Below are 12,877 nucleotides of genomic sequence, written 5' to 3'. Positions count from 1 at the left end.
CAGAATGATCTTCCTAAAGCCCAGGTCTCTGCCTCCTTGTCAGCACCAGGATCAAATATCAGATCCTCTCTTTGGTATGTAAAACCTATTATAACCTCCACCACCACTACCTTCAGGTCTTCTTACACCGTGGCCACCTCCTTCCCCTTCCCATGTACTCTGCAGTTTATTGACGTTTCTCTCCCTTGCCATTCCTCAACCAAGACACACTCACCTCCTGACGATGGGCATTGTCACTGGTTGACCCTCGTGCCTGAAGTTCTCTCCCTCCTCCCCCCCCCCAGTTCCTCTGCCAGCCTCCTGGCTTCCTGAGCTTCCTTTAGGCCCCACTAGAACCCCACTGTCTACAGGAAAGTGATTCTATTGTTGAGAAAAGTCAAGTCATTCACAGTTCTTCATCAAACAATATTGCTGTCTCTGTGCAGTGTTCTCTTGGTTCTTAAAACGTTTTTTAGAAAGCAGATTAAATCAGTGTTAAGACTTTTGGGATTCCCTGTGTAAGCTCTGTGCTGTTCCAGGGTGTTTGTGTGTGTGTGTGTGTATATATATATATATATATGTATATATATATATATACATACACACACACACACACACACTGCTTTCATTGGATGAGTTAATGGGTGGCCTTTTTATTTTAAGAAGAAAAGTAGGCGATGATTCTGACATGAGTACTAAGGTAGAGAATTAATATACACCTTGGTGAGTAATGACTTTTATTATATATAGTTGTTTTACATCCAGTTCCATGTCATAATTAACTATTATAATATAGTCCTGCTAGATCTTACCCAGACTAGCTAATTATAGGGTCAAGTCTATTTGAAAACAAAGAACTGAAGGCTATATAATTAGCATACAGGGAACCTTTAAGGGCACTTCCCTCACACTAGCAGAAAAGTATCTTTTTAACAAATTTGGGGTTTGTTTTTAATATAGAGTATCATTCTTCCTTGAAAGGTGGTCCTTTTTGGTCAGTAAGCTTTGACAAATTGAATGAACTGTAGATAGCTACTTCCCTGTAGAAGTAGTTTTCCACCCACAAATGTTTTTTTAGAATCTTAGGGTGCAGTTTAGGACCAAAGAAGATAAATTTCTAAGTGATGCCCTTAGGTCCTGGAGGAATTAATGAATGAGCAGTTTACTCCTACAGAATATTTCTTTCACTATCTGATAAAGTCTTTAGCATTTTCCTAATCCCACATCTGAGAAAAATGTCACGTGACCCGTACATCCTGAAAAATGGTCAATAATTTTGTTTTCTCAGAAGGGAGGCTATTCCCGAAAATGAGTCAGCAATATAATGATTGTTTGATTGTTTGCTTTTTAAAAACATAATACTCTGATAGAACTATAGCAAACAAGAAGTATGTAAGTTACTCCTCCCACTCTGTTGAGCAGTAGTAAGAGTTTTGTTGGGACACTGCATCCAGGATTTACCCAACAATTAAATGGTTTGGAAGATTTGTTGAGGGTAATAGTCAAACACATAGTAGAACATCAGCCATGTGAAACCTCCAAGAACTCGGTCATTCTGTATCACTGCATTTCTTAATACAGTTAAGGATTTTAGCCCTTTAAGTGCCATTTCAAAACTGTTTGCCATTTTGAATGAAAATTTTGAATGTGTCTTATACATACCCCTTACTCTTTAAATAGAGTGTACCTAACAGAATTTAGCTTTTTTTGATGATTCACGGTTATGAACATCAATTCAGTCAGTCAGCAAGCACTTCTTAAGTGCCCACTGTGCGAAAAGCACTATAGATATGAGTACAAAGAATAAAACTGTGTCTACTGGCAGTGAGCTTATATGAGACACAGCACAAATATAAATTTGTGAAATACAAGGTAGCTTAGGATGGAGGGAGGGTGCTTCCATACTTTTCATGTTCTTGCATCTACCTTTCATAATCTCTCAGCATTCTCTCTTGCTTTCTCAGTTTGCCTATTACTTTTAATTGCCATTAGCATTGTGTCTGCCTGAAACAAAGCTTCAAATACAAATATATTCATTTTAGTTTTCTGCTTCTGTAAGCTACTTGAGGGCAGGGATTGTTTTATTCTTGGTATTTGAAGGCCTATCACTTAGCACAATGTATATAGTTGTCACCCAATAAATGCTTATTGATTAATTGATTCTATGGGGTTGTAAACCAGATAACCAAGCATGGTATTTTTTTATGTATATAGTAAGCATAAACATGCTCCCCTCTTGAGATTTTAAACTGCATGAAATTTATTTAATGTATGTCCTTTGTAGCATCTATTTGACTGTTTTATGGCCTATTTTGCTGATTTACTGATTCCTGGCTGTATTCAGGATAGTTATGATCGACAAATAGCAAGTTCCAGAGGAGACATTAATAAATAATGAGGGCTTTGCAGTTCTGCTCTGTTTTCACAAGGACAAGATAAGCAGGACTGGCTTTTTAATAATGTAAGAGAGTCAGATAAAACCAATCATGGAGGCAGCTTGGAATATTGGAATGAATGGTGGACATGGTCTCAAAAGACCCAGGTTTGAGTCCCAGCTCTGCTGCTCTCCACCAATAGGTCCTTCGCCTCTCTGGGCCTCAGTTTCCTTGTCTGTAACATAAGACAGCTGACTACATGACTTTTGCTGTTCTTCCCAGCTTTAACTGTATAATTAGTACCATTCTCCTTGAACACCATAGACAGTCTTTTGGCTGGAGAGTTTAATAAGGACCATTGCCATTTGTAATAGTCCTATCTATGAGCCTTGAAGGTATGCTTTCCAGCCATATATGACACACCAAGAAATAATTTCACTTATTTCATAATATTGAACAATTTTAAGAAGATTCACTAATAACCATAGCATCTAAATGTCATTTTGCTGAAAACAGCTAATGAGCATTGGGAATGGCACAATTAATTCTCCATCTATACAGTAGATTTTAACCCAAACAAATTCCACATTGGGCCAGATTTAAAACAATAGACTTATTTGAAGAAGTTGCCAGGTCATCTCCAATTAGACTCTAAGTCAGACACCCCACTCCAATTAAAAATGTCCCTCTGCTGTTCCAAAAAATCCTTTCTCGAGGTCTTTGGAAATTTTCATTGCTGTTCAACACCTAATAAAATAATTCCCATTGATGGAATTTCTAAGTTGTATTGAATTTTTATTAGAGACATCTGCTTGCTTGACTAATGATTATCATATGTGAGGAAAAATTGTCAAAGTGAAGATATTTGATAACTGACGAAGAGGAGATGCTTAAAGAATGTCTTTCGTTTAATCTAAAGACTCTTTTCACATTTCAGATGCCATTTAATTTTTACTGTACTTTAAAAGAAATTGAAAGTGGCTTGCTAGAATCAATATTCATTTTAGAGTTCCTAATTACCCTGGTTCACTACTATTGTGTCATCGTGTGCTTTTCAACTTCAGTTAAGGTTCATTAAGTACAGAAACTGGCATAACTTTCAGCAGTTAAGTGCATTGTGCACCTTCATTTTTAAAACAATGCTGAAAAGTTTTGCTTATTGAACAACTTTTAGACGATCTTTGTTTGAATATGAAAATAGTTTATAGTTGAACTGTTTACTTTTTATCAACTAAATGGTTTAGAGGATGGATGGTGTTTATTAGTAAAATATCAGGTAAAAATGCCAGTAAAATTCTCTAGCAGTAAATAAGGAACATGCTACATGCTTGAACAAGTTCTTTGGTTTAGTGTTCCCATGAATTCAGCTTTCTTAACATTGAGGAAAATGACCAGATTATTTTAAAAACACGAACTTGTCTAAACACCCTTTCCAAGGTCTGACGTGGTACTTGGATCCTGTTAGGCAGGCTTCTTTGTGGGCGTATTAATTCAGATTCTACCTGCCAGTGCACCTATAGGTAAAGACATTAAACCACTCCCTCAGCCTTGAACTTTTCCTGAGGGAACATTGACTAGAATTTTTTTGCATAGCCTGATGGACTGTTTGAGTAACAATTCAGAAGAGCTTTTCCTTTTGAACCAAGTAAAGCAGCAAGAACAAAAACAAATAATGTTGCTGCAGCTACACTTCTCATCTTTTGCTTCTATGGAGATTTCAAATGTTGACTTGCTCTGCCGAGTTCTTGCATTTCTTGCTTTTTGCAGCATATGGCACTGATGTGGAAAGAATGTTTATTGCTTTGCTTTGCCGACTCGCTGTTTATGGTCTCATTCTTTCACTTTTCAAGGATTTTATCCCTCTCATGGAGAAGATTTTGTTGTTCTGAAAAGAATGGCACGCATCTAGTTTTTGAAAAGTGAGGTTATATTGGAACTTTTCATTGTTCAGGTGTGTGCATTCATTGTTTAAGATTCATCTGACAGTGACAGGGAGACTTTTTTGATGCCACCTGGTGTTATCTTCAGAAATTGGAAGGCCTCTTTATAGACAGCCAGACTGCTTGATCAGCTGAAACAGATCATCATCGTGATCCCGTCTAGAATGGATTCCTATAGGACATACTGGGCCTCAACTACCCTCAGTGGCTTGTGGTTGGAAGAACAGAATGAAGACATGTGTGAGGTCGAATCACGAGTGCCTTTGCCAGACCCTTTTCCTCTCAGTGAACAGTTGGATGAAAATAATTCAGTTGTTGTTAACACTTCAATTTTTCATTTTAGTCATAAAAGAAATGGGCATATATTAAAGCTCATTTCTAAAATCTCCTTGCCTACCCCACCATACTCAGTAAGTACTAAAATTATTCCTCTAGTTGAAAACTAAATAAGATCAGAAATAATATTTTACATAGCTGTGATGGGCATAAGAGGGATAGACCCACTTCTTTTGGCTTATGATGTTACTGTGGTTTGTGAGTTTGTTTTCGTTTTTCATTTAAATTATATAAATGCTGTTCAGCTTTAGGTGAAATAGATTTCATTGACCTTCAGTGGACTAGTGCACAAATCTACTCTGAATTTGAGGGAAAATAGTAGGCTAATGTGATAGTTCTCCAATTCTGGTTACCTACCAGGAGCTTTCTTGGACTGGTTTACTGTGGTTGACAAAAACTTTGTGGTTGTGCAAGAAGAAGAGAGTAGGGACTTGTTCTCTATGAAATGATAACAGAAGTCAAGGGGTGTCTTTTTTTAATTAAATTTTATTTAAATTTTGAACTTAATTTTCAACAAATATAGACATTTCAACATAGAGACAATATTCAATAAATTTTGTCAGTAGACAAAAGGAAAGAAATAAGCTTGTATGAGAAACCATGAATTTATGTGCAATTGTGTTTTCTTAAGAGATAAATATATCAGATTTAAGAAGTCATAGAACTGTTCCATTTGTTTGTTACACACATACACACACACACACACACACACACACACACACTACCTTATCTTGTCTCCTTCTGTGCATTTCTAAAAAAATGTTTTTCTTGGATGATATATTGACTTCAGTACCAGTGAAAGAGTAAAGATACCTGGGTCATAAACCTGGTTTTATCTCAGACTCTTTGTGGAACTTTTTCTATTTTAGAAATATTTAATATACCACTGTGAGACAATATTATTATGATCTCTTTACATGAGATGTAATATTATAAGTTAAGCATTTATCATAAGAAATACTACATATTTAGTATTTGTGCCTTGAGTTTGTTACTGCTAAAACAGATATTTTGAGCAACCCTCCATGTTCTTTGGTGTAATATAAACCACATTCTTGTAAAGTTCAGGGCTTAAACTATAATATACTTAGCTAATATTTAACAGGTGTTAACCACAAAAGCCAGGTGGTTTTCAGAACTTTTATTATCCTTCCTGGAACTTATATTAAAGTGACAGTGAATTTTATCAGGGATATTGAAAACACTCATTTAAAGTTCAGTAGTAACTCACAGATTTACTAAGTATTTTAAAATATATTTAGGTTAAAATGTTTAAGATTTTATATTGTTTTACAAAGTGGTAAATCATTTTAACTAAATGTGTATTGTGAGTATCACACAGTTCTCAGAAACTGAAATGTTACCTCTTGAAGCCATTATAACAAGAAAAGATTTTATAGTTTGGTTGGCCTAAAGGATAATTGTAAGAAAATTGGAAGAAGGCCCCTTAGAGGTGATCATTTTGTATCTGAGGACGTTGAGGAACTTTCCCAAAGTTGCATGGATTCTAAGTGACATAGTAGGAACCCCTGAGACATCACGTTAAGTGATGTTGGCACTATACCATGCTGCCTTCTGTTCCTTTTTATTTTATTAAGTCAAATTTCTATTACAATCAGTGTGTGTGGTTATAAGTGAACTGGTTTTTATTTTAAATAGAAAAATGAATTAATTACTGGTAATTTTATAGTGCTATGTTGGACCGAATAAAGCTCACATTTTTTTTTTCTGGGGCAGTGAGAGTTAAGTGACTTGCCCAAGGTCACACAGCTAGTAAGTGTCAAGTGTCTGAGGCTGAATTTGAACTCAGGACCTCTTGAATCTAGGGCTGGTGCTTTATCCACTGTCCCACCTAGCTGCCTCTCACATTTTTTTTTTTTTGGTGAGGCAATTGGGGTTAAGTGACTTGCCCAGTATCACACAGCTAGTAAGTGTCAAGGGTCTGAGGCCGGATTTGAACTCAGGTACTACTGATTCCAGGGCCAGTGCTCTAACCACTGCGCCACCTAGCTGCCCCTCTCACATTTGGGGGGGGGGGCAGTAGGGGTTAAGTGACTTGCCCAGGGTCACACAGCTAGTAAGTGTCAAGTGTCTGAGGCTGGATTTGAACTCAGGTACTCCTGAATCCAGGGCTAGTGCTCCATCCACTGTGCCACCTAGCTGCCCCCTTCTCACATTTTTTTAAACCAAAATCTGATTTAATATAAAACCTAAGTGTAGTTATCATCGGAGTTATTTTAAAGCATCTGTGTGTGTATGTGTTTTCTTCCAAATATTACTTCAGTAATGTGTCCTATGTTGGGGAGTGAGCTATATTCAGAGCGGTACGGTAAAGGACACTTAAGCAAACTCAGTAAAGATATTTTTAGGTATCACTAGGAGATTACAATACAAAATAAAGATAAATACTATTTCTTTATACCAATCAAATATGTATTCTCTTGGCTTCTTTTGTAAAATTGAAAGATGAACCCCCCCAAAAATCCTTTGGCTTAGCTGGCCTATCTGGTTTGAATTTTCATGTGTTTTCTAGGCAATCACAATGTAAATTACAAATAAAAGTGACAGAAATGGGTGAAATCAGTCAATGTTACTTAAATACACATATTTTACTTGAGGAATGACTGATTGTTTCATACATAAAGAATAGTAGTCTTGAAAGTCAGGAGACCTGAGTTTGAATCTGAACTTAAACTTAGCTTTGTAACCATATGCAATTGAATCGGTCTAGTCTGTCATTGCCATTTTCTGAGTTACAAGTATAATCCCCTCCTCGCCCCACCTAGCAAACCAAACATATAAATTTAGTCTCATAAAACATACAGACAGAGCATTTGTTTACTTTGTTTACTATATGGCAGGTATTATGTTAAGCAATAGGAATACAAATACAAGCAAGCAAGACCATCCTCAAGGGTCACACATTCTAATGAAGGAAGACAACATATAAAAGTGTTCCAGGACCAGGTAGGTGGTACAGTGGATAAAGCACTGGCCCTGGACTCAGGAGGACCTGAGTTCAAATTCGGCCTTAGACACTTGACAGTTACTAGCTGTGTGACCGTGGGCAAGTCACTGCCCCACAAAAAAGGGGGCGGGGGCTTCCTATAGCTTATCCTACATGCTAATAATAACATTCATTGGAAGTATTCAAATAAAATATGGATTTGACTAATTGATGCAAATTTCTTGGGCTTTTCTTTTTTATTAATACCTCTTTTCAAGTTTATACCAAATTATATTGGTATTCCTTTCATATAAATTATAATATTCAAATAGAGGAAGGCTATTCTTCACTTTGCTTTTAAACATTAATTCTAACTTTTGGCCACTATAGGAAGGGCATGCATTTTCATTTCCTCAATTTACTTGTTATGTAACGAATTCCTCATCAGTGCAATTTTTCTCTTCATTTAGCTTGAACATGCCAAGGTTACACAGACAGAGTTGTTGCGTGAGTCATTCAGACAAAAACAGGAGGCCACAGAGTTTCTGAAGTGCCAAGAAGAATTACAAGAGCGACTCAATGAAGAGCTGAAAGCAAGAGAACAATTGGCTGTGGAGCTGAGTAAGGCAGAGGGTGAGTGTTGGCCATATCTGTTAATGGTGAATAGATTTTTTTGTTTGTTTATTTCCCTTTTGTTTTTTAACATTGAAGGAGGAATTACCTTTGTTCACATGTAGTACAATGCAAACTCACAGATCTGTATGCACACACACCTGTAAGGTTTGCTTTGCTCATCAGTTCTTATTTAACTCACTTTCCTAAATAGGTAAGAAGTAAAATATAAGTAAAATGAAATGATGAAAACTGTATACAACTAGATTTTAGGAAATGTTGCTATGAATTCATTTGACATTTTTATTATGGCTAGTTATTAAGTACTCATGACCAGAGTTGAAAAATTTTCCTAAAACATAAAACTTGAATCTGATCTCATTCAAGTTTGCAGAGGTGTTTCTAAAAATACAGTACTTATTAATTAAATCTTTAACTCATACTAATACAATGTCCTCATTTCATTCTGTTTTTTGTTTTTTGTTTTTTTAGTGAGGCAGTTGGGATTAAGTGACTTGCCCAGGGTCACACAGCTAGTAAGTGTTAAGTGTCTGATGTTGGATTTGAACTCAGGTACTCCTGACTCCAGGGCTGGTGCTCTATCCACTGCACCACCTAGCTGCCCCCCTCATTTCATTCTGTAAAGCCTTTTCACCAGACATGTTAACTGTGCATCTAGGTGTTTCCGTGAAAGTATTAATGAGCATTAAATATCCACATTTTATATAATACAAAATAGTTATAAATTTAAATTTTAATGCTTATTTCAAAACTTTCATGACCTGTTATTTTATTTATTCTGGTTCATTGGTCAGAACTTGCAGCAGTGGGTAGAAGTTGTATAGTTATGGCATCTCAAATTTTTCATACTTGTGACCCCTTTTCACTGGAGAAATTTTTATATGACCCCATGTATATAGGTATATAAAATAGGTATACAAATCAAACATTTACTGCTAAATTTTTTGCGACTCCCACATTCAGTTATGTGACCCCATATGGGGTCACGACTCACAATTTAAGAAGCTTTGGTCTAAATGTTCATTTCAGCTCAGTGGAAGGCAGAGGTTTTCAGATGTTCTCAGTTCATGGCACCCTTATTGTCCCAGTAACTTTTTCATGGCACCCCTAGGCCAGAAGAAATATCTTGCAGTTCTGTTTATGAATAGTTAAGTTCAAACAATTCAATAAATATTTATGTCCTAATAACTTAGTGGCCATTTGAAAAAATAATACATATAAATTGAAAAAAAATAATATTTTTCATTTATTCTTAAATAACCACAATTACTAATGAGATGTGTGCACCTGTTGGACACTGAACAACTTCTCAAACTCTGGAATCAGATTGGACACCGCCATCTTCATTTCCTGTTCCATAATGATTTTTTCAAGGTACTTTCTTTTTACCACAGCAACCACTGAAAACCCAACTTTGCAAAGATAGGACATCACAAAGGAGAAAGTTCAAAAAGTTACTGGCATTGCTGAAAGTACAAGTAAACAAAATCCTATCTCAGACATTTGAGAATCATGGAAAGGAATGTAGTGTGAACTCTGAACTACCTTGAGCTAGTAGTTTGTGTTGTGTCTGAATTTAAAAATTGTGAGTTTGCTGTGTTGCCCTGTATTTCCATGGTGCACAATTTGAGAACAGCTAATTTAGAGAATAAGTTAGTAACAATTAGAGCTATCGATAGGTGAAATGAGCTCATTCAGGAGGTGATAGATTCACATTCACTTCAAGTCTTTAAGTAAAATATGAATGACCACTTGTCTGATATGATCTCCTCTATATGGAGAGAGGAGATCTTTTTGAGGTGTTTTCACTATTTCCCAAGGAAGCTTGACCAGTGCTAAATCAATTGTCACAAAGGGGAATCTAAAGAGCCTACACAAAGAGTTGATCTCCTTGCCACTTGGAGAAATGTGGTAGGCAAGACCTATACCAGTTTAGGATAAACTTCTTTGTAAAATTTTGTGGACCATTCCACAGTTATCTTAATAATCATCAAGGTAGAAACCAGGAGGACAATAGATAGTAAATGGAAGAGATCTGTCAAGATATCCCTAACAAACTCATCTCTCTACTAGTGAGAGTGTAATCACTACATTTGGTTCTCAATGTGCTACATAAAGGAAGCAGCTGGACAAGACCGAGTATACACAGAGAAAGTCTCCAGGCTAACCCACTGTCCAATCAGGACAAACCAAATAAATGAAGTACTCTTATATACAGTTGGATGGACAGCTCAGAGAGGTAGTCCATAATTACATATGGCTTGGCCATATATTGGACAGTAAATTGGCCCCAAAATTGAATAGCAGGATGATAGTAGACTGAATTTCCTTTGGGAAATTTTGCAGGGCTTTTAATAACAAAGGCTTTTAAAACAAAAGTCCCATCTTTTTAACATCCATATTCTTCTGCTGTTTCTATTTGGCTGTGGAGCAAAGAACACCACAGGCTCCCAACAATTAAAATTGCAGGTCATTCCAAGAGAGGCATTTGGGGTGTGAAGAGTCTATGGCACAGTACCAGGATGGGGCACAAGCCAAAGCTGTAGCTGTCATTGGACAGTGATGCCCACAGTGTCAGAGGAAGGCTCCAGCATGCTGGTAGATCCCCTGGGGACCATACACAATCTGAACCATTTAATGGAGCTCCACTTTAATATGACAGAAGCTCCACTTAAATATTGAAATTTGAAGATGAGGAAACTGAAGCTTCAAGAGATTGAGTAACACCAGTAATCCAGGACTAGACAGAACTACCCCACTGGTACATTAGTCATTAGAGATCGATAGATAATTTGGAGAAAGGGCTCAGGGAAGGACCACAGAGAAAATAGGCAGCATTGCACACCAAGAGGAGTTGATATAATTCTCTCCTTTTCTGTCCCTGCTCCCTTCTTCCCACACAGTACGTTATAAAGTCATTTGCCCTTGGTCACATTGCCAATAAATTTTGAAATGTTCATTTGTACCCAGGTTTTTTGATTCAAATTCCATATTCTTTCCATTATACTATGTTCTTTGCCTCTGAAATTCTTTTCTGCCCAAGGAACTATGCAAATATTCTTCTGTCTGATTTTCCTATTTTATGATACTGCAGCAGGTCACTTTTTCATTTATTACTATGCATACTTAATAATAATTCAAATGAACCCTTTGGTTGTAACTCTGTTCTCCCATATCTCATCACAGATGGCAAATCTTGTCACTTGGGCTTTCACATCCTCACATCCATTGACTTCTCTGTCACCTTCCTAACTCAGGCCATTCACCACCTTTAGTTGGATGAGGGCAGTACCTTCTTAATTGGTTTCTCTGCCTACAGTATCTTTTCTCTAAGGTTGATCTTCCACAGCCACCGAAGTTCTATTTCCAAAACATAGATCTCTGCTCAAAAAACCCCAATAGCTCTCTAAATCCTGTAGGATAAGATATTAATTGGCCTGCTTGGTATCTGAAGCCCTTTACGATCTGGCTACAGCCTACTTTTCCAGGTTTCTGACATATTACTCCCTATCCCATGATCTGTGGTCCAGCCAAACTGTTATCAACAGTTATGAATGTAATGGAATTTTATTGTGCAAAAAGAAAGTAAACCCATGAGGAATTCAGAGTAACTTGAGATATGTTTGAATGAATACAGAATGAGATAAGCAAAACCCAGAAGGATAATATGTACATTGACTAGCACAGTGTAAACGAAAAGAAGGATGAATTTTGCATAATTAAAAAACCAATAAGCTTCTATGAATAGAATGAAACATGCTTCCTCCTTCTTGGTAGGAAGGCAAGGACTGACTAAAACTTACATTATCGGATGCAGTCACTGTTATTAGTTATTTTTGCTTAGCTGTTTTCCTTTGTTATAAAAGAATGTTCAATTCCATGAGGTTGGGAGGTTCAGAAGGGAACGGTGTTTCTAAAAATGATTGAATGATTGTGGTATAGAAGCAAACGACACCAAGTAAACATATTTCAAACAAACAAACAAACCTGGTTAAGTGAACAAATGAATGAATGACTTGGAGTCAGGACTTAAGTTCAGGACCCAGCTACATGACAGTTTCCTCACCTGTAAATTGTAGCCAATAGTCACGGGGTGATAGCAAATTACAAATCCCAGATTTTAGGCTGGTCCAAGTCCTTTATTTTCTAGATGAGAAAATTGAGATACAGAAAGGGCAAGGGATGTGGCCTCAGTCATGGGGCAGAGACATTATTTGGGCCCAAATTCCCTAGCTCTGTAAAGAATTGTTATTTGAGATTATGACCCCACCTTTTGGCTAGAATTAAAAAAAAACAAAACACCTCGGCGCCTGCATTGGTCTGGGGCTCCGCAAACCGCATGGTGCTCCACCTACTGGTTGTAGCCGCCATGGCATTGGCACCTCACGTCATCACCACTCGACGACGCCTACACGGGCCTGGCAAAATTATGATTGGAAGCCCAGTGAGGGCAGTCATGTGACTGGGGGCTGTGTGTGGTCAGCCTGGAGAGGGGGAAAGTAGATTTCTGTTAATTTTTAAAAATTAAGAAGTGGGGCAGGTGCTACACATGCGGAATGTGGCGTGCAATGCAATTTTAGATGATTAGATGACATTATATTATAGTTTTGCTTAATTGTTTCACTCTGTTACAAGAGACTTCTCATGGAGTGAGGATGAGCTATAAT

The 12,877-nt window shown here is 37.1% G+C and overlaps 1 protein-coding gene across 3 annotated transcripts in view; it reads left to right on the top strand.

The window, feature by feature from the left end:
- The window catches only part of AKAP9 (A-kinase anchoring protein 9), a 177,508-nt gene that overhangs the window by 105,180 nt on the left and 59,451 nt on the right, over window positions 1–12,877 (top strand). For all 3 annotated transcript variants that reach the window (XM_043967276.1, XM_043967274.1, XM_043967275.1), the window contains one exon: window positions 8,048–8,210. In XM_043967276.1, coding sequence (XP_043823211.1) covers window positions 8,048–8,210 — 163 coding nt within the window. The remainder of the gene's footprint in view (window positions 1–8,047; window positions 8,211–12,877) is intronic.

This window comes from Dromiciops gliroides, chromosome 5 (genome assembly GCF_019393635.1).
Source record: "Dromiciops gliroides isolate mDroGli1 chromosome 5, mDroGli1.pri, whole genome shotgun sequence".
Taxonomy (NCBI): Eukaryota; Metazoa; Chordata; class Mammalia; order Microbiotheria; family Microbiotheriidae; genus Dromiciops; species Dromiciops gliroides.
This window is presented reverse-complemented; position numbering and strand designations above follow the sequence as displayed.